Source organism: Chrysochloris asiatica, unplaced genomic scaffold, assembly GCF_000296735.1.
Source record: "Chrysochloris asiatica unplaced genomic scaffold, ChrAsi1.0 scaffold00076, whole genome shotgun sequence".
Taxonomy (NCBI): domain Eukaryota; kingdom Metazoa; phylum Chordata; class Mammalia; order Afrosoricida; family Chrysochloridae; genus Chrysochloris; species Chrysochloris asiatica.
The window spans coordinates 5,300,396-5,326,483 of NW_006408594.1; the positions used below are offsets into that span (position 1 = coordinate 5,300,396).

A 26,088-nucleotide genomic window follows, 5' to 3' on the forward strand; every position below is an offset into this window, starting at 1 on the left:
TAAGTGCCTTCGAGTCAGTTCTGACTCTTAGAGACCCTGTATAGTATTTTTCATAACATTTGGGGAAGTTTCAGCCATTCTTTCTTCATTTCCCTGTCGCTGTCTCTCCAGTCTTTGTGGTATTCCCATTATGTGTATGCTAGTGCATGTAATGATATTCACATTTGTCCAGGACTTTAATTTCCCCATCATTCTTTTTTCAGATTCTCTTTTTTTCTACCAACTCAAAATCTACTGTTGAGTCTAGTGACTTTTCCTTTTATTTGCTCCTGAACGGAAAAAGTCTTGGGTACATACACAGTTTTCCAGATCACCAGGATGACTGTGATTCTATTGATAGGCCTGGGAACTTCCTGGCAGTCCTCTCTGGGTCACAGTAGTTCATTTTTGGCCAGTATTTAGCTTAAGCCCCTTGATGCAGTAAGTTTTCTGCATTTTGGAGATGGAGCTATGTATGACTTAGGGAATGCTTTCAAGTCTGCCTAGGTGTGTTCTAACTGAGTGGGTACAGCCTGGCATGCATAGTGTTCCAGACCCGCAGGAATAAGTGTGATCCCAGGATGATTACTCTTAGCTGTCTCTTTCCCTTGTTCTCAATGTTAAATTTCTTGATGGTCTACCATTCCACTTCTTGCTACTAATAGCACAGAGCTACAAGCCCCTTCTTAAGTTCTAGCTACCAAGACCTCCTTTTATTCATCTATTTGGATAATACCCTTAGGCATGAACTTCCTCAGGTTCCATTCCAAAGAAATCAGGTCCTCTAGAGGCAAAACTGTCCTGTGATATGCCTGACCCTCTGAAAAAAAACAACAAACTCCCCATCACTGCACCAGAGCTAGGTTGCTCTATGAGTGGGTTCTTGGAGCTGGCAGCCCCGATTGTCTTGTTTTCCTCTTCCTAGTGTGGAACCTCTTTCTACAAGTAAGCTCAGAGAAAGACCTGTCATACCTGGGGTAGAGTATTATCAATCTGTCACACCCAGAGCAAAGCCTACTACTGAGAACTCAGTGGAGATGCTGGGTACAAGCTCTCAGACGTGAATGCCTAGAATAGCATTTCCACAACACAGGGCTGTGGATAATAAGAGATTCTGCCAACCAGCTTCTCCCAGGGTTAAACCATTAGCCCTAGGCTAGAGCTGAAGGAAGAAGACACCCATTTTCCTGGCCAGAACAACCGAGAGTAGAGCACTTAGAGGAGGAGGAGGTGGGAGCATGTTGTGGCTCAAATGACACACACTCTCATTGCTCTTACTGAGATGTAGTAGATCTTCTTAAACATATGTTCCCCATTGGCTGTTTACCAATAGGATAGGGTTCAAATACTAAATGGTTGTTTTTGTTTTATATTTTGTGCCAGTTAAATGGTTGTGTGTGTGTGTTTTTTAGGAAAGTATCCACTACCTTCCTCATACCATCATCCTGTAATTCCCATCAGGTTGTAGAAGAAGATTCCATCATTTTGCTTCATCTCCTCCTAGATGAAACCAGAGTCCTCCCCCACACCACTTATATGCAGGAGAGACAATCAACAGGAAGACTCGAGTCCCTGCCTCCCCTCCACAGAGCAGTAGAGATGGAGTGCAGAAGTTCCAGGCACTCAACACGCAGTGGAAGGTGGGGCATGGGTATGACACTGGAGGGCACCTGGGGGTGAATTAGTCCTGTGAGGGACTGGCTGATTCCAGGAAAAGTGGAACAATGAGAGAGAAAAGCAGCAAAAGGGAAGTAGGCAATAGGGATGGGAATGTCATCTGGGTTTCTCCACAAATGTGGGTGTTATTGTTAAATGCTGTCAAGTTGGTTTCAACTCATAGTGACCTGAGGCTACAAATCATTATGGGAATAGAAAGCCTCATCTTTCTCCCACAGAGTGGCTGATGGATTTGAACTTCCAACCTTGTGGTTAGCAGTCCAATGCCACCACACTCTCACAAATGTGGATGTTGTTGTTGTTGTTGAGTGCCATTGAGTCGCTTCTGACTCAGAATAACCCTGTATATGGTTTCCAGGGAGCAGCTGGTTGGTATGAACTGCTCAACTTTCAGTTAGCAGCCCAGTGCTTATCCTACAGAGCCACACCAGGACTCCACAAATGTGGATAAGGCAGGGGAGTGGGTGGCTGGATTGAGGTCCGAATCCTAGATCCTCCTTCTATTTATAAATGGGTCTCTGTTGATGCTGATTCAATGGGCATTCAATTTCTTTCCCCTCCTGCTTTATTCAAGTTTATAATTTGAAGCAAAATGGTTTGTTTAAATCAGAGAGAAAGTGTGGAAATGGAGAAAATGTGAGAAGAAAGTCAAACCCAGAGAGGCCATCAGACTCAGACTAGTATCTCTGACCCCTTCTCCCAGTCTCTCCAGGTCCAGATGTCCTCTGAGAATCAAAGGCTTCTTCCCAGGTGGCCCCGGGAATCTCTGCTCAGGGGACAGTATTGTAGACTCTGTAGTCATCTTTTTGGGTCACGTGCAGCTTCCAGGGAAAGAGGTGCTTCTGGGAGGGGAGGCCTTGGGCCTGCCTCACCATGAGATTTACATCGTCATCTGAGAGCAGTCGAATCAAATCCCCCTCTGCATCCCGGTAATTCAGGGCAATGTCCTCCCTCTGGAACTCCCGCCTGGGTGAGAAAGGTCATAGAGACAAGGTCAAGCAAAGATCAGGTGAAGAATCTAGGGGACCTGAGCCTAAATGTAGGGCAGAAAAAGCAGGCAGAGGGAGTTCTAGGGTCTGGATCTGAGAATCAGAGAAAGACAGAGCTTGACATAGGTCTTAGTGTCCAAGCCGTTCAATCTCCCTTGGTACAAAAAGCCAAACTGAGGCTGAAAGTGGAGAAGAAACTTTCACAATAAATTAGTAGCACAGCCTGAAATGTCTTATATATAAATGTGCTGAAGATTGCAGAACTGTCATGGGACAGGAGCAGTGGGTTTGGCTGGGTCCCTAGAGAGTAGAGCAGAATAAAGTCCCTGAGGAATCACTTGTCTGCAGATTTTGAGAACTATTTTAAGAACTGTAACAGCCTAGTGTCAATTTACAGGAAAATGGGCATTCTTATATTGACTAGAAAATCTAAAAATCAATCCAATCTTCTTATAAGTAAAAGTCAGCAAAATGGAACAGAAGCCTAACAAATGTGTAAATCCTTGATCCCCACATTCTACTTCTAGAGCATGATCTTGAGCAAACAATCAGACAAGTCACTAACTCTATGAACAAAGATGGTTATCACAGCATTGTTTATGAGAAGAAAGAAAGAGAAAGAGAGGGAGGGAGGGAGGAAGGGAGGAAGGAAGGAAGGAAACCAAATCACTTGCTATCAAGTTGCTACTGATTCACAACGACCCCATGCATGTCAAAATAGAACTGTGCTCCATGGAGTTTTCAATGGCTGATTTGTTGGAAGTAGATAGCCAGACCTTTCTTTTGAGACGCCCCTGGGTAGAACTGAACCCCCAGCCTTTTGATCAGCAGCAGAGCTTGTTAGCCATCATACCACACAGAGATTCCAGCAATGTTTAGGGTACAGGCAGCCCCTGGGTTACAAACATCTGACTTATGTCCAACCTGTAATATGAACCAACCTCCAAGACGACTGTTCTATTAAAAATTCAAGGTTCATACAACGATTCCTAATAACAGATGGGTACTGCTTTTTAAGGTGCGTCAAGACATCATTATTATTACTGTATTACGCTATAAAGATATTTTACTGTTTCTGAAAGTATTCCTTTAATGTCTTTTATGCATAGAAAAAGCTAATTATGATGGTACATAAGGTCACTATGAGTCAGTACCGACTTGATGGCACCTAACAACAACATGCATAAAAAGGTACACTATATACTATATCGTTGTCGTTATGTGCCGTGGAGTCGGTTCCGACTCATAGCGACCTTACACAGGGTTTCCGAGGCTGTAAATCTTTACAGGAGCAGAAAGCCTCATCTTTCTCCCGCGTAACAGCCGGTAGTTTCGAACTGCTGACCTTCTGGCTCGCAGCCCGATTCGTAACCACTATGCTACCAGAGCTGCTTTATATACTATACACTAAAACAAACATTTGACTACCTGTCGATACATACAAGTCATACCTAATTGTTCTGACTTATGCACAAATTCAGCTTAAAGTCAGATTTAGGAATGGAACTTGTTTAAAATCTGAGGACTGCTTGTAGTGATAAAAATAAAGAAGGAAGTCACCCTATGTGCCCAACAAAAGAAGGTCCCATTAACTCCAGGATAGCCACAGACAGACTAGTTCCCAGCAGCCAGGTAAAGTAATAGTTGTATGTTGCATTGAAGACATTTGAATGAACATCAAATAAAGGAAAGAGTGAAAACATGTGGTGATCTCACTTCTTTATACCTTTCTGATTTCTGGCCTTCTTTTTTTCTCTTTTTATAAAGAGCAGGTATTACTTCTGTAGTCAGAAATGGAACAGTGTTATTTCCAGTTTAAAAAATAACTGTTCAGTAATGAACCAGATTGTGGGAGGTAGTGGACTTCTTACTGGTGAAGGGTCCAAGTCTTAAGTTTTTAGCTGGAGAGACCATGGCTGTGGCTGCAATTCTACACTGATGAACTGTTTGTCTTCAGCAAAGTTCCTTTATCTCTGAGCCCCATGGCTTTTCCCTAAAGCGCTATGATGAAACATCCCCAGTAGGGCTGGAGTGTGAATAAAACAAGATTGTAAAATAGATGCAAAACACCAATGTTGATGTTGAGTTGATCAGTTGTTCCTGAGGCTGGGAGGAGGTGGAGATGGGCTGTGTCTTACTACTGTTTAACGTGGAATTTTCAGTTTGCCAATGGAAAATTTCAAGAGGGATTTTAAAAACAAACAAACCACCTTTTCTAAATGAAGTTCTTCTGTGATTACTGTATGTTGTTGTTGTTAAGTGCCGTCGAGTCGGTTCCGACCCATAGCGACCCTGTACAGGGTTTCCGAGGGTGTAAATCCTTACGGGAGTAGAAAGCCTCATCTTTCTCCCGCGGAGCGGCTGGTAGTTTCGAACCGCTGACCTTAAGGTTCGCAGCCCGATTCGTAACCACTACGCTACCAGAGCTCCTGTATATGTACCAAGAAAAATATAATTTTGGATTTTGGGGAATGGTTTCCTTAGTTTTATTTTTCAAAAGATTTTCGAATGGTTCATTAATTTTTCTAACTTTACCCAAGTCAGCAGATTATACATCAGTGTAACAGGGATACTTTAAAAATCATGTAACTGCAGAGAAAGTAAGACATGACATCATTTTTCAAGGTTTGGTCTCCACCCCCCCCTCTTTCCTTATGACTGTTGTTGTTGTTGTTATGTACTGTGGAGTAGGAGTCAGTTCCGACTCATAGTGACCCTGCACAGGGTTTCCGAGGCTGTAAATCTTTATGGGAGCAGAACGCCTCATCTTTCTCCCGCGGAACCACTGGTAGTTTTGAACTGCCGACCTTGAGGTTAGCAGCCCGATTTGTAACCACTATGCTACCAGAGCTCCTTATGATTAGGTTGTTAATATATTGGGGGGGGGGGGGGCGGCGACAAAAAATAAACTCCTGTGGAGTCCTGGTGTGGCGCTGTGGATTAATGCGCCAGACTGCAAAGCTGTTTGAACTGCAAGGTTGGCTGTTCAAGCTCACCAGCTGCTCCTTAAAAACCCTATACAGGGTTGCTATGGGTCGCAACCAACTCAACAGCACTTAACAGCAACAACAGGCCTTTGCATTCAACATTCTTTATCTGGATTTTAGATGCTCAGAATGAGTATCTTATACATATAAGAAAAAATCCTGACTTATGGCAACTCAGGGGTTCGAGCTAGACTACCACACATGGAAGAATGACCTGTTGAACGGCTCTTCTAAAGAACACCCTATGGAGCAGTTCTACTCTGTAACACATGGGGTCACCATGCAAAACACCTCACCCCTTAATAAGCTGCATTTCTCCCTCTGACCCCTCACCTCACCTCATGAGCTCCAGCAGGTCTTTGAACAGCGGAGTGTTGCTGAGATCTTCTTCTACGGCAATGTCCCTAAGGGGGCAACAGGTAAGAGTGAGGGGGTGTCAGGTTAGAAGTAGAGGGTCAGGCTGGCTAAGACCTCTGAGAATGGCATTAAGGTCTATCTGGAAGGCAGCAGGGACCACTGCAGTCTTTTTAGTGGGGGTGGAAGGAGCAAAATGAGATTGGGTTTGGGACAACATGGGTGAGGCGGGCAGATGGAAGAGTGTGGTGGAGTAGAGGTGGGCGATGGGTAGAGGTAGGGTGGCATGAAGGGTAGACCAGTCCCTCCCTCCCAGCAGTTCACAAACTTGATGGTACTAATGGTGTCTTCATAGTAGTAGCAACGCAGCCAGTTGGTGGAGTCGTCTTCCTCAGGGAAGTCCTTGATGATCTTCACAAAGGACAGAGGGAAGATGCCTGTGGCTCCCCGGACAGTGCCCTGAGGTTCAGGAGAGGGGAGCATCCCATTGGCATGTGTAGAAGCAGCAGGGCCCAGCCTTGGAGTCCCCGCCCTTTTCCAATGATGGGGAAGTCTGGGTCCCCTGATGCAGAGGGAGAGAAAAGGAGTGAGCAAGCTCACCAGGTTGTTCACTCCAGAACTGAAAAAATGGGTTATGAGATGGGTCAAGACCTGAATTCATCTGGAAAGCTGCTTCCATTTCATTCATTCATTCACTCACTCCTTCATTTATTCATTCAACAAAGATTTTGTGAGAACCTTGTGGCAGGCAGTGGAGGGAGAAAGATAATGTCGGTAAATTCATACCCAGTGAATCAGATGAGGTCATGTTAAAGATGAAAACTGAACAGGGGAGGAGAGTGAGCGGGGGAGGGCCTGCTGGTGACCCCCACTTATTCATTCATCTTCCGCCCTGTGTGTGTTCTGGGCTTAATCTTCACAACCACCCTCTGGGAGATGTAGTCTTTATTCCCCATTGTATAGATGTATAAACTGAGGTTCAAAATGTTCCCTCCCTGTACCCCTTCCTCTCCTCTTAACCACCATACATAGTACTTTCTAGAAAACAGGAAAACACACATTTCCTGTTTCTGGAGAATGACCCAGAGATACCCCTCTGGGGACTGTGGGGCTGCTGAGTTCCCAACACAGAGTTTCAGGGGGTAGTGGGGTGTGGGTGGTGGTGGTAAAATGAAACTTCCTCAGATTGACTAGACTTTCTGTCTTCTGGTCCCCTTACCCCAAGGACGTGGCCCTCCTCCCGAGGCCCCAGGAATGCTGGGGGCTGGCCTTGACTGAAAACATGTCCTAGATCCACTTTGGACACAGTCTCCAGGAGGACTGAGAAAAGGGGGCCTTGTGTTGGGTCTCCCACGTGATGACCTCTTGTCACTGAGTCAGTGTGACACCCTTCTGTGGACCATGGATGCTGGGATCAGAGCAATGACCCCTATAAACTGAGAGGAGCGTCTCCTTTACATCTCCCCCATGGCTGTGTGGGGCTAGACCCCAGATACCCAGAGGTCTCGAAGGTAGATTCCTGACCTCCACCTCTGTGGTTAACCTTTAGAGAAACCCCATGAAGGAAGGGTCAGTGTCACCTCCCTTTATAGAAAAGGAAACTCGACTTGAGTAAGTTTCCAAGGTCTCAAAAGTGGTTACAGGCAGAGCGGAGCTATGACCCCAGACAGGTAGACTCCAGAGTGCACGCTCTGAATCACGGGTTTCATTGTTGCCTGCAAGATGCGTAATGTTTTCCCCACGTTATTACTGCAAGATGCATAATGCCATTCCCGTGTACAACCGCAAGGTACAAAATGGTATTCCACATTATAACTACAAAGTACACATTGTTCTTGTCAAGTGCCACTGGGTCAGTTCTGACTCATAGTGACCCTGTATAGGGTTACAGAGGCTGTGCATCTTGTGGGAGCAGAAAGCCTCAACTTTATCCTGCAGAACAGCTCATGACCTCAAACCAGCAACCTTGAAGTTTGCAGTCCAGTGCTTATTGTATAAAGCCACTGTGCTCCCCCACATAACATTACCCTTACATTATAACTTCAAGGTACACAATGTTACTCCCACTTTGTAATAGGTGATTGTCAGCAGGAGGCAATATCTGGAGACAAAGTTGGTGCAAAGTGCTGTTGAGTCAGTTCTGACTCAGAGCAACCCTATATAGGGTTTCCCAGGAGCAGCTGGTGAGTTTGAGCTGCCAACCTCACGGTTCAAACTGACCTTGCGGTCCAGTACTTATCCTACATGTCAGGACTCTATGAAAACAAAATTTGTCTCCATAAACACCAACAGGGGAGTTGCTACTGGCATGTAGTGGATAGAGAACAAGGATACTACTAAACCTCCTACAATACACAGGACAACACCCACAACAAAGAATTATTCAGTCCCAAGTGTCAATAGTGCTGAGCTTGAGAAATGACATTCAGCAGGGTAACTGACTTGCCTGAAGGGTCCATTTGTTAGAGCTAGAATTGAAGGCTGGTGTGTCAGATCTGGAATCTTCTATTCTTGCCCCACACGTTCCTTCAGGTGCCCCCCTCACGCCCTCACCCCCATAGCTCCAGGACTATCTATTCCCTGAAGCCTCTTCCCAACTGTCTTTGAGCCCTGTTCCTACCCCAAACGACTTCCTCTCACCTCCAGCCAGTCCTTGTTGATCCGGCTGAGGAGGAAGATGACATCTTCAGCTTTGAAGCTCAGTTCCAGCTTGGTGTTCCCAGTGAAGTCAAACAGGGCCTATGAGGAGGAGTGGGGCTCAGCAAGGACGACTGACCTACTGAGGCCACCCTATTTGTTACTGGAGGAGCCAGGATTTGAACTCAGGTCTCCCTGAGTCCAGAAAGGAATGCTTTCCATGCTGCTGAGAGATCGCGGATGCAAGCTCTCTGAATTGAGCACCTTCCCTGTCTCTCCCTCCCCTCAACCTCCCTGGGGGCCTCTGTTGTTCCCACAACCCTCAGTTTTTCTCTCTCTGGGATCAGTCACACTCATAAGTTTGTGTCCATGGAGGTGGGCCTCTTGACTGGTTCATTTCAGTCCCCACCACAGGATCGGAGGCTGCTGTATGGGTGGATGGACATCTTCTCTCTGTCCACTCAGCTGGAGCAGGTGGGGGACCCTCTGTGTCAAGGCTGAGCTCCAGCCCCTTACCACCCCACCACACCACACACCCCATCCCCAGTGACCAGCTTCATCCGAGGCACACAGCTGGACCCACACATTGGGGCTAATGGTTAAGCAGTGGAGCAGACAGAGCCTGCAGCCAGGAGGTGGGAGGCTGGAGGCCTGGCCTGAGACAGGTACCTCTGCTCGAGGTGCTTCTATGCGGTCAAATTTGGGTCCTTGTGGAGAAATACTCTTTCTGTGAAGAGAGAAGAAGGGCTTGTCAGTCCGCTTGCTGTTCTCAGGGCCTGGGTCCCAGCTTCTGTGCCCAGAGGAGAGGCTCACAAGGGAAAGAGAGGCAGGTGAGACGTTGCTTTTGAGACAGTTCTGACTTATGGCAACCCTGTATAGGGTTTCCGAGGAGCAGCTAGTGAATTTGAACTGCTGGCCTTGCAGTTCAAACTGACCTTGTGGTCCAGTGCATTATCCCACAGCACCAAACCAGGCAGCCACAAGCATTCCTCAAAGTCCTTGTATTGTTATTGTTGTGATGTGCCATGGAATCGGTTCCGACTCATAGCGACCCTTTACAGGGTTTCCGAGGCTATAATCTTTACGGGAGCAGAAAGCCTCATCTTTCTCCGGTGGAACAGCTGGTAGTTTCGAACTGCTGACCTTGCGGTTCGCAGCCCGATTCGTAACCACTACGCTACCAGAACTCCTTAATGGTCCTGTGAAGTGCTGTCACTTCTGACTCATAGCGATCCTGCATAGGGTTTCCGAGGAATGGCTGGTGAGTTTGAGCCGCCAATGTTGCGGTTCAAACCGACCTTGTGATCCAGTGTGTATCCTACAGAGCCGCTCTAGTGATGCGAATTGCCACACAGAGTTTCAAATGGCCCCATGGAGGCGGAACTGTTATCCCCGCTCTATGAATCAGGAAAGGAGTCCTGAGGTGGCACTGCGGGTTAATGCGCTGGACTGCAAAGTCGGTTTGAACCGCAAGGTCGGTGGTTCAAATTCACCAGCTGCTCCTCGGAAACCCTATACAGGGTCCCTGTGTAAAGGAATCGACACGACGGCACTTAACACCACCAAAGATCAGGTAAGGGGTTGGGGAGGAGGAAACACATTAGCTTAGTGCCAATAACGTGCCAAACCGTTCACATTTGGTTTCCTATTCTCTACAACCAGCCTTTGAGGACAATGATATTAGTCTAGATTTGCAGCTGAGCAAGCTGAGGCTCGGGGTGGAGGTCAATGGGACTTCCTCAAAACCACACAGCTGCCCTGAGCTTCGAGTCACGTCAGCTTTGGTATCAAAGCCTTTAGGGCCTTATCCACCTCAGTCTGCCAGGCCCAAGGGACACCCATAAATGTTTGTTGAAGGAAGGAGGCTGGGAGAGAGGTCGGTCGGGGGCTCAGAAACACGCTTCCCTGCTTTTCCTGGAATTCTAGGCTGCAAAAAACCTACGCTTTTCAGGGCCCGGAAGCTCTGTTCTGTGTCAGCTTGCTTAGAGACAGGGAGGGGTACTTTGGAATAGGGCACACAGCGTCCCCTGGGGCCCAGGAGTGGTACAGCAGAAGCCTCAGGCGCTCTTAGAAAAAAAAACAAAAACACCAAGGCCTACATTCTGGGAGATGCTGAGAATGTTCCCGAATCAAGTGACTCCTCCCTCCTCAGCCTGCCCCACCCTCTCCAGGCTTCCCCAGGGGTGGCTATGGCATCAAAACCTCGCCGGTTAATGCCCCTGCACCTGTATTCTGATCATCACTGTCACACACATCAACATGTCCTTCTGCTGTCCCTCCAGGCTCTGCTCTTGATTTTCCAACCTCATTTAATTAGCTAAGCCATTCTATTTATTCAGGGAAAGAATGAACCTGTTCTCCCTTCCTCCAAGAGAAAGAGGTATCTTTCCAGCGGGGCCTCATTGCTCAGGCGAGGTGAGGTTGGATGGCACACTTACACTTTGCGGGTGCGTGGGCGGAGCCGGCGGAGAGCCTGGGGTACCTGCTCCGAGTCATAGGGCGACTGGTAGAAGAAGATCCGGACATCCTCGTCCATTAGCACCCAGACAGGCAGGCTGAGCAGGCTCTGTGGTTGAGTGAGGGGATAGAGCGGGGTGAGGTAGTCAACTGAAAGAAATGAGCAGCCTACCCCAGCACCCATTGGGCCCCTTCCCCCTACCAAGGCATTGTAGACCCAATAACCCAATCAAGGTATGTATTTTTTACATTTCAACACCTTGAGTGAAGGTAACATTGAAGGATTCTACAAGCAAAATATTGACCGATGCAGAAAGCATCAAAAGAAGATGGAAGGAATATACAGAGTCACTGTACCAAAAAGAAATGGTTGATGTTTAACCATTTCATGAGGCAGCATATGATGAAGAGCCAATGGTACTGAAGGAAGAAGTCTAAGGTGCACTGATGGCATTGGAAAAGAACAAGGCTCCAGGAATTGGTATAATACAAATGAAAATCTTTCCATAAACTTCAGAGGGTAAGACAGAGAGGTGGACTGAGTGCCAACTGGACAAGGAAGCTTTGCTCCTGGGTCCAGGAGAGGCCCAACGGGTCGGAGCCATAAAGGTCTCCAAAAATAACCATAATATATCTGATGGCAGATCATGTGATATGGTGAAGGCACATGTGTCTGACATGCATTACCTCACCCACCTCAGAGGAGTTTTGTGGTCTAGAGCCAGAATGGTGGCCAGACTTGTTCAAAGCCACACAGCTAGTAAGTAACAGAACTAGGGGGCACCCAGAGCTGTCTGCTGTTGTCTTAACTCAAGATGAGGCAACAGTGGAGAGAGGTCTCCCAAATGATGCAAATGAATAACAGGGATGGTGTTATGGCTTCAAAATTCTTCCTGGCTTCTGGGGCAAGATGGAGGAGTCGGCAGATGGGCTGAACAGACCCTTTGCAACACAGACACGGAAGACTGAGTAAAACATACACAGATGGTGATCCTGAGCTTCAGAGGTCAGGACAGAGAGGTGGACTGAGTGACACCTGGAAGAAGAAACTGAATAGGAGCCGCCAGACTGAGGACAAATGGGCAGGGTGTCAGCAAACGCAGAGCGGCTGTTGAAATAGTGACCTTCAAACACAGGACGCAGCTAGAGGTTGGTGGCAAGGAAGGTGTAGTTCTCCCTTGTTTTTGCCTTCCTGGTAGCCAGGGGCTGACACACCCCCTCACCAGGAAACACACACTCACAGGCCTTGTTAGGTATCTGTGTATTCTCAACCTACAAACTGTTTGCATCCCTGTGAGTCAGGGTGGCCAGGTCAAAAGCCTTTCACCCACCAGAGCTGTCTAAGAAAGGGTCAGTGTTCCTAATGAGGTAGCGAGCACCCCGTCACAAAAGGCATGCAAAGCCAGGCTTCCAGAAGTTGGAGAGGGAAGACCTTCTCACCACCCAGGGGCCTCCGCGGAGAAGTTTAGAGCCCCAGTTCATCTTTGGCTTTCATGGCATCTATCCGCAGGAGAAAGATCAGGCTTTCTACTCCCGTAAAGACTTACAGCCTCAGAAATCCTGTACAGGGTCGCAATAGGTCAGAACCGACTCGACAGCACTTAACAACAACAACAACAACATTTCCTTAAAATCTGCTTTCAGTTGCCTGCTGCTCCTATAATCCTTCCTCCAGTTCATTCAGCCTGGTCTTCCCCAGGTCCTGCATTCCCAGTTCCTGTGAATGGAGCTCTCTGGGTCCTCCCCATCCTGCTATCTCCGTTAATTCTCTGCAGGCTTGGGTGCCTCGGGTGCTACTTCACCCAAAACCCACCCCAACGATCCCCAGGAAGGGGTTTGTACATGTCAGATTCTGGAGACTCCACATCAACCTTATGGTGGGAGTTTTCAGAACACTTCCTATTCCTCTCATTGGACATTAAGGAATTTGAAGGCAGGGGACCATCAGAGCCCCAGTTTCCAGGGCCACTCCCCAGAGATGGTGCCTGCCACCCCACAACAGCCCTGGTGCCAAGACTGGCATGGCCCCTGTTACCTTCATGTAGGCATTAAGGGCAGGTATTCGCATCTCGGCAATCTCCTGCTTCACACCCACATAGACTTTGGCTGAAGAGAGACAAAAAAAAACAACAACAAAAAAAAAAACTGTCCTGGAGACCCGGCTCCAGCTCTGGGTGCCCACCCAGGTAGCAGCCCCAGAGCAGAGGGTGGCTTAGAGCAGGAGAGATGCCTCTTCATCTGCAACTCAGGGAAGGTGGGATGGGCATGTGTGAGAAGCAGCTCTGGATGGTGAAGGGATAGGAATCACATTCATTTGCTGAGAAGGAGATGACAGAGCGGAAGATATGGTTTGGAGCTTGAAGAGGGGAGGTGTGCAGACAGGTGGTACCCTGTGGCCTGGAAGCCCCCTGCCAAGATCAGCCCTCGCCTCACTAGAGTTTCCTCTTGCAGGGATCAAGAGGCTGGCAGGAGCTGAGAAGCCAGAGGTTGGGGACTGTCTGTGGTGCTCTCCAAGGCCTTTCTGGGAAGGAAGGACAAGGAGGCCAAAAAAGTTGGGGCATGATGACGCCCTGCAAGGTCTTGGAAAACAGAGCCATGGGGGATTGCTGGCAGCTGAGAATGAGAAGAGAGAGAAGGGGGTATGGAGGTGAGAGGCTAGAAGATGGGTCATGTTTCAAATGGGAGACACAGAACTCCCATCTCAAGGGAACGAAGCCACATGCTGACCTGCTTCAGGGGCCTCAGTGAGGGCTGGTGAAGCAGGGTGTCCATGAGGTGACCACTGGTGAGGAGGTTAAAGACTATGAGGTGCGGGTGGCAGGGTGCCCCACAGAACCAGGGGTGGGTCAGCCCATGACAGCCAGGAGGAGGGCCATGGACTAAGTACATGGTGTCCCCATGGGGTTAAAGGGAAGAGCGGCCCAGTGTCAGATGAGAAAGTGACAACTCTTTGCTGGGACAGCAGGAGCCAGCCCCACGGCAGGGCTCGGGGCTGTCCAACCTACCTGGGAGGATGGGGAGGTTGCAGGTGAAGGGGATGGTCTTGTTATCTGGCCCGAACCGCTCCTCCATCTTTGCCTGCAAGGCATAGAACTGGCGGTAGCGGCGGTAGATGAGGTACTTGGCTCCTCCTTTCGTCTTCACCTCAATCACAAAAACCTAAAAAGGACAGAGATCAGAGGACAGGGCCTCAGAGGAGGGCCAGAGGGTGTATGTTCAGAGGTATAGGGATGAAGCAAGCTTTCTCAACCTTGGCACTGTTGACATTTAGGGCTGGAAAATTCTTGGTTGTGTGGTCTGTCCTATTCACCGTGGGGTGTTTAACAAGTATCCCTGGCCGCTGCCCACTAGATGCCAGTAGCGAGATGAGACAATCAACAATCTTTCCAGTCAAATGTCTCCTGGGGACAGAATTGCCCAGGTTGAGAATTGCTGGGACAGATGTTAAGCAGTGAGAGTGCTGGATGTTCCGAGATTGGATGGAGAAGGTTCAGAGGTCAGAGGGTGAAGGTTCAAAGAACAGAGGGTGAAGTTTTAGGGGTCATGCTTACAAAGTGGCTGGTGAAACCTTTCTTTTCTTCGATGTCAGCGATGTTGGCTGAGATGGGGATGTCATCAGGAAGCTGCTCAAAGTCGCTGAGGGAGGCCAATGGAAAAGTAATCCTGGTTAGCACCTTGCTGTGTTCAGAGCCAGCTCGATGTGAGGCAGTACAAAGCCACCCAATAGTGGTATCAGCATTGTCTGGGAATTATCTTGTATCCCCAGGCTGCCATTGGCACTGGGGATACAAGTTAAACAGGACAGAGTCTGCGCTCCAAGAGTGAAAGGATTTGGAGATGGTGACCCCATGTTGATAACACATTATGATTTAACACACTGCTTTACAACTGCATGAATCTGCTCAGGCATAATATACCTATCTATCCAACCCTCCTCTAGTTCAGATCCTTTCCTAGGCACAGGGATAGACAAAATTAGCCTAGATCCTTAGAGGGGGAGATCAGGGAACACCACACACACACAAAAGGAGGAGACACAGGAGTCAGGTCTAGAGGTAGGAGCTCACCCAGAGGAAGTTGTGAGAAGTTGTGAGAGGTCCAGAGAATGACAAATGTCTGGAGAGTGACCCAGGTCAAGCACAACAAGAGCTTGGTGATCTGAGCCTGACCAGGACCCGAATGCCAAGTCCAAGTTCAAGTACAAGGAGCCTCTCAGAATGAAGTCAAATCCCATTATGATTCTGGTTTAGGAGGCCAACTCAGGCAGCCATGAGGGGAGGAACAGGATGGGAAGAGTCTAGAAGAAGAGAGCACATTGGCAGACAGCAGAGACAAGGGTGGGGATAGACACCCCATTAACATTCATATACCCTGCTTCCTAGCTGCTAACTGAGCTCCAAGTTTGCTCAGGGTGCCAATGTGCGTAACTCCAGGTGACAGATCATGATATGTCTGGACTATACATAAGAGCCCTGGTCCTGTTTCCCAGCCTCCCTTGCAGCTAAGGGGAACCACGTGATCAGTTCTGGCCAGTGAGGTCTTAAGAGTGCTGGGTTTTTCTAATTCAACAAGATTGACTAGTTCAGCATGAATTCTTCCCCTTCTTCCTTCCACCTTGAAAGCAAATGTGGTGGCTGGCTCTGCTGCAGCCATATTGCATATCTGATGCAAACACATGAAGAGTCCCAAAGGAATCTCTGGGTACTGGCCCTAAAGTCACTGAGCTTCAGAACCAGCCAGGACCTACCTCTGGACTTCTGGTTATGTAAAAAACTAAATCCTTGCTTGTTTAAATGAATAAACAGAGTGACATATCAGTTCCTCTGTTACCTGGGGTGGTGGTGGTGGTTATGTGCTGTGGAGTCGGTTCTGACACATAGTGATCCTGTACAAGGTTTCCGAGGCTGTAAATCTTTATGGGAGCAGAAAGCCTCATTTTTCTTCTGCAGAACAGCTGGTAGTTTCGAACTGCTGACTCTGAGGTTAGCAACCTGATTCATAACCACTACTCTACCTTCTGTTACCTGTACTCAATTGTATTTCCAATAGACAACCAACTCAGGTGAGTCCTTCCTGAGTTCTATAACCAGCAGGGTTAGGGAGCTGGTTAGATGTGGAGGTGAAAGAAAGAACTTTATCTAGTGATGCCCAAATCTCTGAGTAGGATAGGCATCTGGGGCTGGAGTTGGAGGCCTCAGTCTGGGGATATGCTTACTTGAGAACCTCTTGCACCCTCAGCTCCATGTCTTGCAGAAAGCTGGTGTCCAGCTCTGTAGTGTGTGTAGGGGGCAGAGGTGGAGGTCTTGGCTGCAGTGGGAGAGTTAAGAATCACTGCTTTTAAGTTGAAGGAACCCTGGTACGTAACAGAAAGGTCCCACCAGTCCCACTGCAGGAGAAAGACATGGAATTCTGCTCTCATAAAGAGATAGCCTTGGAAGCCCTATAAGTCAGTTCTACACTGTCTCATATTGTCCAAAGTAATAGGATTCTGACTGATGGCAATGGGTTATGGGGTGTCAGAGAAGGAAGTCGAGAGAGACGTGTGGGAGATGAGAAAACAGAGGGTCACAGGGACAGAGCAAGAGCTGCCAGGGTCACAGAGTCCAGCGTCTTGTGGAAAGATGAAGAAACCAGAGGCAGTAATGACTCTTCTGCTGGAGTAATTGAGGAACTGGGTGAAGCCAGGGCCGCCCCATTTGAGGCCTCCAGGGGCATCGGGGTCTCAGCAGAACCCATTTCAATGTTTCCAGGCACTTCCACCAATACTTATCTGTCACTTCGTCAAACTGTGGTGGCTTTTGTGTTGCTGTGATGCTGGAAGCTATTTCAAATACCAGCAGGGTCACCCAGGGAGGAGAGATTTCAACTGTGCTCCCACAGTAGGAGAAAGGAGTATTGGATCACTTCTGAATGTCTAATCACTGAAAACCTTATGAATAGCAGTGGAATACTGTCAGTACCAGATTATTGAATATTGAAACATGATGAAGAACACCAGAATATTGTCAGATATAGTGCTGGAAGATGAGCCCTTCAGGTTGGAAGGCACCCACAATACAACTGGGGAAGAGCTGCTTGTTCCAAGTAGAGTTGGCTGTAAAGATGTGAATGGAGTGACATTGTTGGTTCTTTCATTTGCTGATGGGTCAAAACTCAAAATTAAGAGAAATAGCTGTAAACATTGATTAATAATCAGAACATGCAATATACAAAGTATGAATCTAGAAAACTTGAGGGGTTGTCAGTAATGAAATGGAACACATAAAGATCAATCTCTTAGGCATTAGTGATCTGAAATGGACAAGTATTGGTCATTTTGAATCTGACAATCATATGTTTTACTGTGCCAGGAATGATAAATTCATTCATTGTCAAAAAGAACATTTCAAGATATCTTGAAATACAACATTGTCTATGATAGGAAAATATCCATACACCTACAAGGCAGACAAGTTAATACCACTATTATTCAATGTATGCACCAACCATGGAAACCAGTGATGATGAAATTGAAGAAGTATACCAACTTCTTCAGTCTGAAATTGGTCAAACATGTAGGTTGGAAACAAAGAGGAAGGATCAGTAGTTGGAAAATATGGCCCTGGAGATAGAAACAATAATGGAGACCACATGATAAAATTTTGCAAGATCAATGAATTATTTATCACAAATACCTTGTTAAAATGGCATAAAAGATAACTATACACAAGGACCTCACCAGAAGGAATGCACAGAAATTAAATGGGCTACATCTCTGGAAAGAGACGGTGGAAAAGCTCCACGTAATTAGCCAAAACAAGGCCAGGGGGAGACTGTGGAACAGTCCCTCAATTGCTCATATGCAAGTTCAGGCTGAAGCTGAAGAAAATTAAAACAAGTCCACAAGAGCCAATATATGGCCTTGAACATATGCCACCTGAATATCTCAAGAAGATATTTGAAACATTAGACACTGACCAAAGATCAGAAGAGTTGTGGGATGACATCAAGAACATCATACAAGAGAAAATTAAAAGTTCATTAAGAAGATAAGAAAAAAGGAAAAGACCAAAATGGATCTCAGAAGAGACTCTGAAACTTGCTCTCCAGCATAGAGATGGAAGAAATGAGGAGGTACAAGAGCTGAACAGAAAATTTCAAAGACAAAGTAAAATATAATGAAATGTGCAAAGACTTAGAGTTAGAAAAACAAAGGTAGGAACACTCTCAGCTAAAAGAACTGAAGAAAAAAATTCAAGCCATGAGCAATATTGAAGGATTTGGGGGTGGGGGCAAAATATTGAATGATGCAGAAAGCATAAAAAAAATTAAAGGAATACACAGAGTCATTGTAGTAAAAAGAAATGGTCATTGTTCAACCATTTCAAGAGGTAGCAGATGATCAAGAACAAATTTTACTGAAGGAAGATGTCCAAGCTGCACTGAAGGCATTGGCGAAAAACAAGGCTCCGGGAATCGATGGAAAACAAATAGAAATCTGTCAACAAACTGATGCAGCACTCATCTATCAAAAGAAATTTGGAAGACAGCTACCTGGCCAATTGATTAGAAAAGATCCATATTTATGCCCGTTCCAAAGAGAGGTGACCCAATGGAGTGTGGAAATCACTGAACAATATCATCAATATTTTGCTCAAGATAATTAAAAAATGGTTGCAATAGTATATTGACAGGGAACTTCCACAGGTACAAGATGATTCAGATGAGGAATTGGAATGAAGGATATCATTACTGATTTAAGATGGATCTTGGTTGAAAGCAGAGAATACCAAAAAGATGTTTAATTGTGCTTTATTGACTATCCAAAGAACTCTTAACGATGCGGATCATTACAAGCTATGGATAACATTGTGACAAATGAGTAATCCAGAACACTTGATTGTGCTCATGAGGAACCTGTACACACATTAAGAGGCAGTCAGTCATTCAAATAGAACAAGGGGACACTGGATAGATTAAAATCAGGAAAGGTGTACTCCAGGGTTGTATTCTTTCACTATACTTTTTCTATCTGTATGCTGAGCAAATAATCAGAGAAGCTGGATTGTATGAAGAAGAATGTGGTATCAGGATTGGAGGAATACTCATTAATAATCTGTGATATGCAGATGATACAACCTCACTTGCCAGAAGTGAAGAGGACTTAAAATACTTACTGACGAAGACCAAAGACAAACGCCTTCCGTAAGGATTGCATCTCAATGAAAAGAAACCAAAAAACTCATCATTGGATCAATAAATACCATCATGAAAAATGGAGAAAATATTAAAGCTGTCCAAGATTTCATTTTCCTTATATCTACAATCAACACTCATGGAAGCAGCAATCAAGAAATCAAATGACGTGTTGTTGTTGTTGCTGTTAGGAGCCATCGAGTCGGTACTGACTCAGAGCGACTCTATGCACAACAGAATGATACACTGCCGAGTCTGCCACCAACCTCACAATCATTGCTACTTGTAAACCCATTGATGCTGTCGCTGTACCAATCCATCTTGTTGGGGTCTTCCTCTTTTCCTCTGACCCTTCACTTTACCAAACATGGCATCCTTCTCCAGTGACTGGTCTCTGCTAACAATATGTCTGAAATATGAAAGACAAAGTCTGGCCATCCTGGCTTCCAAGGAGCACTCTAGCTGTACTTCTTCCAACACAGATCTATTTGTTCTTCTGGCAGTCTATGATACTTTCAGTAGTCTCCTCCAACCCCATAATTCAAGTGCATCAATTCTTCTATGGTCTTCCTTATTCACCATCCAACTTTTGCATGCATGTGAGGTTATTGAAAATACCATGGCTTAGGTCAGACGCAACTTAGTCTTCAAAGTGACATCTTTGCTTGTCAACACTTTAAAGAGGTCTTGTGCAACAGATGTGCCCAATGCAATATGCCATTTGATTTCTCAGCTGCTGCTTCCATGAGTGTTGATGGTTGATCCAAGCAAAATTAAGTCACTGGCAACTTCAATCCTTTCCCCATTTATATGGATGTTATTTATTGGTTCAGTGGTGAGGATTTTTGTTTTCTTTACATTGAGGTGCTACCTATACCGAAGGTTGTGGTCTTTGATCTTCATCAATAAGTATTTTAAGTCATCTTGGCTTTCAGCAAGCAAGATTATGTCATCTGCGTATCACAGGTTGTTAATGAGTCTTCTTCCAATCCTGATGCCACGTTCTTCTTCATGTAATCCAGCGTCTCTGATTATGTGTGCAGCATACAGATTGAATAAATACGGTGGAAGAATACAACCCTGGCAGACACCTTTACTGATTTTAAACCATTCAGTGTTCCCTTGTTCTGTTCTGTTCTGTTTGAACAACTGTCTCTTGGTCTACATATGACATATGACATAGCATTGGAGAAACCTGCAACAGAAGACCTCTATAAAGTGTTTAAGACCAAAGAAATCTGGGTTGGAAGGAGTACAGCCATAACATTCCTTAGAAGCCAGTATGATGAGACTTCTTCTCTCTCACTTTGGACATATTATCAGGGGGGACCAGTCCCTGGGAAAGCACATAGGCTTGGTAAAGTGGAGGGTCGGAGAAGAGGAAGACCCCCAACAAGGTGGATTAGCACAGTGCAGATGCAATGGGCTTACGGTTAACAACAATTGTGAGGATGACGTTGGACCAGGCAGTGTTTTGTTTCATTGTGCACAGAATTGCCATGAGTAGGAGCAGACTGGATGGCATCTAACAACCAAGACAACTGGCACTTCCAGTCCCAGGCCATGCTGCCCCACATGACCTGGGTCTGCCCAGGGTCACAGGCTGGATTAGGTATCAGGATCTGCAACTGAGTGGTGAAGGGGGCGGGCAAAAGGAGTGGGCAGAGGAAACCTCCCTGCCTCCATAGCCACTACCAGCCAACACCCTCGATCTCCACACAGGCCCTGGTGTGAAATCCTTGGACATAGCTCCCTCCCCCACTTTGTCTCTGAAGCAGGAAGGAACAGAGTATAGAAATACCCTGAACAGGAGGAGGTTGCTGGTTGGCTAACATTTCCTGCCTGCATATCCTCACCAGTCCTTCTTCTAAGGCAGGACCATCTGTTTACCAAAGAGGAAACTAAGACACAGAGAAGATATCTAAGTTGCCCAAACACATTGGGTGCACAGTGTTGCTGTCCACCCTGGTACGCTAGTTCTGATGCTCCCTGTATGAATTCGGATGAATATATGCTCTTCTCAGCCTCAATTTCCCCATCTGAAATAGTATCAAGAGTAGTAGCATTTCTGATGAAAGGAGATGGGGTTAGCATTCATGTGGTACAATAGTTAATATTTACTATCAGGACTGACTGTCAGGGTTTAAAATGTAATGGTAGACATTTTGTAGCAAAAGGAGAGGAGTGGTTGACTTTGCAGGCCAGGAGTGGAGGCCCCTGGGACTATCAAGGGAGAAGAGCGGAGTGTGGGACCCTACCCAGAGAAACATTGAAGCCAGAGATGGAGACAGAGATGATGACGTGGAGAGATGGAATGGCTGGGAACTCTAGACCCAGAGAGGGAGAGGGGCTGTGTGCTAATGACTGGGGGCCGGGTTTGTGGGGTGTACCCTTTACTTGATTGATGATGCATGAAGGGGATTGTAACCATGGCAATGTAACAATATAAGACAGGATGAATATAAAGCTAATGTTCTCCCCATAATTCACAGCAAAACAGTTTAAAAAAAGAATAGTAGCATTTATGTAACTGCTAACTACTGACCACTGTCACTGAGTCCATAATGACTCACAGCAACCCCGTGTAGGGGTTCTGAGGCTGTGAATCTTTATGGGACCAGGAAGTCTAGGACAATGTTGCACACAGTAGGTGTGCAACAAAAAGCCACCAGCTTTGTTCCTATCTTAGCTGCTTCCCTCTAGAGTGGGAGTCTGGGGTAGTTGGAAGTTTGTGTTCACCTAAAGGCACCTGGAAAGAAAGACCTGGTGATGTATAAGGATAAGTCAAAAGTATTGCTACAGGATAATAGACACATATTGAACAAAAATATCAAAATGGGAAACTCTTGTTTCTCAACATGTCCTCCATCTAAATCTGTACACTTCTGAAGATGGTCTTTCAATCTCTGTAACCCTTCCCTGGGGTTAAGGCGCTAGACTGCAAAGTCAGTTTGGACCACAAGGTCGGTGGCTCAAGCTCACCAGCCGCTCCTTGGAAACCCTCTACAGGGTCACTATGGGTCGGAACTGACTTGACGGCAGAATACCATGCTCCCTGCCAGTTTTGGCATCCTTGAAGGACTCAAATCACATTCCTACAGTGTTTTTTTAGTTTGGGGAACAAAAAGATGTCTGAAGGGGTAAGATCAGGGCTGTAGGGTGGAAGGGGTAAGGTTTCACAACAAAATTCTTGTAGGCCAGACCTTGCTGTCCTCAAGGAATAAGCAGGCGCACTGTCGTGATGGGAAGAATGTCCTTGGTGCAACTTTCCTGGCCTTTTTTTTTTTTTTTTTCCACCAATGCAGTTTCCCTTTTGTTAAAACTTCTTCCTAATAAGTCCCATGGGACCATCCTGGGTCCTTTGGGAAAATCTATCAATACTATTCTTTTGGAATTCCAAACAATAGTCACTATAACCTTCTGGTGTCACCTCTTTGTCTTGACTTTGGGCCAGCGGATGCTCTTGGAAGACATTGTTTTGATTGGACCTTTTGTTTGAAGGCACCCTGATAAGACTCAAGCAAATGTCTTACTAGGAGGACTTGCAACCATCCACTGATCACAGAGACATGTTTAAACATGTTTTGTTTGGAATAAACCTGTGCATGTATGAACTGGAACACTAGTAGCAATACTTTTTGACTTACTCTCATATTTCAGAGAAATTCAGCCATTGAAAACCCAGTGGAGCACAGTTCTACGCAGCCATACATAGGATCATCGTGAATTGGAATCAACTCATTAGCTTCTGTTTATTTTATTCTGGGTAAGGTGGGAGGTGGGGCAGCGTGAGAATGTCCTACCTGCCTCCTAGAGGCTGCTTCCTCAGGACAGAGGACATCCCAAAGCTGACTGACGGTCCCCCTGGAATAATCTCTCCCTTGAAGACTGACAGAGGCTCAGAGCCCTGCCAGGAGGGATGGTCAGGGTCTGTTACACACCACACTGTTTGTGAACCCAAACAGCGTGGACTTAGGGAGACTAGGGCCAGAGAGCAGCATGTTCTGCTTTCTGTAGAGCCTGGCACATAGTAGGTGCACAAAACATGTTATTGGAGCTGAACTCACTACCCTGGATGTTTCTAGACATCTCAAAACAGTCTGCCATGTGGAGTCTGGCCTCAAGAGGAATAAATCTCTAATCCATTTCCAGATAAGGCATTCAGGGGCAGCCAGGCCTAACCACCCTCTGGACCTTTCTCCAGGGTCCCGTGAAGGAGTGGAGGAGGGCAGTTTTTCCCCTCTGAGGGTCAAGAGTGGCCAAAAAGTGAAAGGATTGGGGCTGCTGAGAGGGAACATTCTTGGTCTCATCTCTGATCCCCGGTCCCTGGTCCCTGAGAAACAGGAAGTGCCACAAGCTCCACACTGCTCTAGGTCCTTGAAGGATTCACTTGCAGGTCTGGCCAAATCTCCCAGGAAATCTTGCTGGGAAGATAGGCAGGAATCTGGCTGATGACTTCACCCAACCAACCACATTTGTATTCAAGGGAGGTAAGCCATATCTCCAAGGTTCCTGAAACCAATTTTAGGAGTCTGCAGTTCTGCGTATTTGAGTGCTGACTCAACCCATACCCCACAGCCTGCTGGGAATAGTGAGGAGGCCCCCGAGGAACATGCTCAGCACTCACCTCTCAGCCCGAAGCTGCTGAGCTTGGGTCATGGTGGTCAGGGTCCTGGGGAGCAGGTGGTAGAGGGTCTCTTCCCCCAGACCTAGGATGTGTTCGCCTCTCACTCCCTCCAACCAACCAGTGGCTCAGTCTGCCCGTGGTGGTCTTGGGAGTCCCCAGGAGCTGCCTGTGGGGATGCCCCACCCTTGCATCTCTTGGTTTGAGAAGGGTTCCTCCTTCAGTAAGGCGGGCACTTCCTCTTACCCCACCCTCAGCTACACAGCAATTGGGGAAGTGCCCCTTTGGGAGTACCTTGGGTTGCAGGAAGTCCACTGGCTTTGGGGGCTCTAGGGTTTTCCTCGCGGGCCAGAAGCTAGGCCTCAGTGGAGTATCAGAAAGCCCCACTCCATTGGGACAGGGTCCCAGTGCTGACTCAGCCGCCAGGGAGCCCTGGGATATCAGGGAGTCATTTCCCTTCCTCACAAGTCCACCCTGCACCCCCTTAGGCTAAGCTTTTTAGGCCCTGAAGGCTGGCCTCCCTACCTGCCACTCCTCAAATGCCACCTCCTCCAGGAAGCCTCCCTGCTCTTCCAACATTAGTGCTCTGGACCATGAATGCTGACAGGCACTTGTCCTATGAGACTGATGCCCTGGTGTTTATCGCTGGGTCCCATGCCCAGCATAGGATCCTCTCCATGGAGTGGCCAATTGCTTCTGATCACATCCCTCCTTGCTTTAAGGACCCTCCATAGTTTCACCCTGCACTCAGGGGCAGTTCCAGCCCCTCACCCAGCCTCCCTCCCAAGCCTCTCTAGGTCCTCCCCTGTGCCCTCTTCTCCCCACACTTGCCTTCCTGCCGTTTCTAGAATGCCCTGGGCCTTCGTTCATACAGTTCTCTCTATTGGCATGTTCTTAGGGCTGGTCTTGAACTCCTTCCCCAACTCCCACCAGAAATCTAATCCCTCCCAGATTCCTACACTTTTACTTCAGAACATGTGTAAAGACTGCAGTTTCTTATTTATTGGTGCACTTATATTTTTAGTGACTGTTCCCCTTAATGTTGCAAGTGCTCAAGCGATAGCTGATGAATGAATGAAATGCTTCCAATTGATGATTCTGTGGCTCCTTCTAATGCGCATGGCTGCTTGATTCTGAGGGGTTCTCCCACCCCCCCACCTCACCCCTGTAACATCCACTGAGTGTCACACACACACACACATGCACACACACTCATTACACATACACTCCTGCACAATCACAGCCTCACACACACATATATCCACTCCTCATACACTCACACCACATAGTCACGCTTACTGACACATTCACTCACACCCACACATGCACACACGCACACACTCACCATATGCATGTATGCACACTAATCGTGCACTCACACATATATATTCTCTTATCACACTCAACATACACATTCACACTCATGCCCCCCACACATACATATTCACACTCATCACTCACAGACACACATACATGTTCACAGCCTCATACACACAGCATACATACATACAGATTTACACATCATATACTCACTTACACATCCACATCTACACATATATTCATACTCACCATACATGCACACATATTCACTCTTCATGCTCATGCACAGTCACCCACATTCATTCACATGTACATATTCACACTCATCACACTCATACACACTGTCATACTCACTCACTCTCATACACACACACCATACATACATGCATATCCACACTCATCATACACTCACATACAGTTACACTCATTCACACATGCACATTCACACATATATATTCACATTCACTGTCACACTCACTCACCCTCATATACACACACACCATACATACATGCATATGCACACTCATCACACTCACACACATTTGTACTCATTCACATGTATATATTCACATATACTGTCACGTTCACTCAACCTCATATACACACACACACACACCATATATACATGCATATGCACCCTCATAAACTCACACTCATTCACACATGCACATTCACACATATATATTCACACACACTCACTCACCCTCATACACACACATCATACATACATGCATATCCACACTCATCACACTCACATACAGTTACACTCATGCACACATGTACATTCACACATCTATAGTTACACTCACTGTCACGCTCACTCACCCTCATATACACACACACACACCATGTTGTTGTTGTTGTTGTCAGGTGCCATCGAGTCGGAACC

At 46.6% G+C, this 26,088-nt stretch overlaps 1 protein-coding gene across 1 annotated transcript; it reads right to left on the reverse strand.

The window, feature by feature from the left end:
• Positions 1 to 2,426: 2,426 nt before the first annotated feature.
• NCF4 (neutrophil cytosolic factor 4, 40kDa) lies at positions 2,427 to 23,914 on the reverse strand. Its single transcript, XM_006865221.1, has 10 exons — positions 23,883 to 23,914; positions 14,632 to 14,716; positions 14,086 to 14,239; positions 13,116 to 13,186; positions 11,062 to 11,189; positions 9,293 to 9,350; positions 8,627 to 8,725; positions 6,315 to 6,445; positions 5,971 to 6,036; positions 2,427 to 2,622 (listed from the first exon to the last, which is right to left on the reverse strand). Exons 1-10 carry the CDS (start codon positions 23,912 to 23,914, stop codon positions 2,427 to 2,429), a joined length of 1,020 nt encoding a protein of 339 aa, XP_006865283.1.
• Between the last annotated feature and the right edge of the window lie 2,174 nt (positions 23,915 to 26,088).

Coding starts and splice junctions, on each gene's coding strand:
- NCF4 (XM_006865221.1), bottom strand. CDS start 23,914: ATGACCCAAGCTCAGCAGCTTCGGGCTGAGAG. Junction 14,240..14,631: donor AAGGTTTCACCAGCCACTTT/GTAAGCATGACC, acceptor TGTCCTTTTTAG/GTTTTTGTGATTGAGGTGAA. Junction 2,623..5,970: donor GACCTGCTGGAGCTCATGAG/GTGAGGTGAGGG, acceptor TTTCTCACCCAG/GCGGGAGTTCCAGAGGGAGG.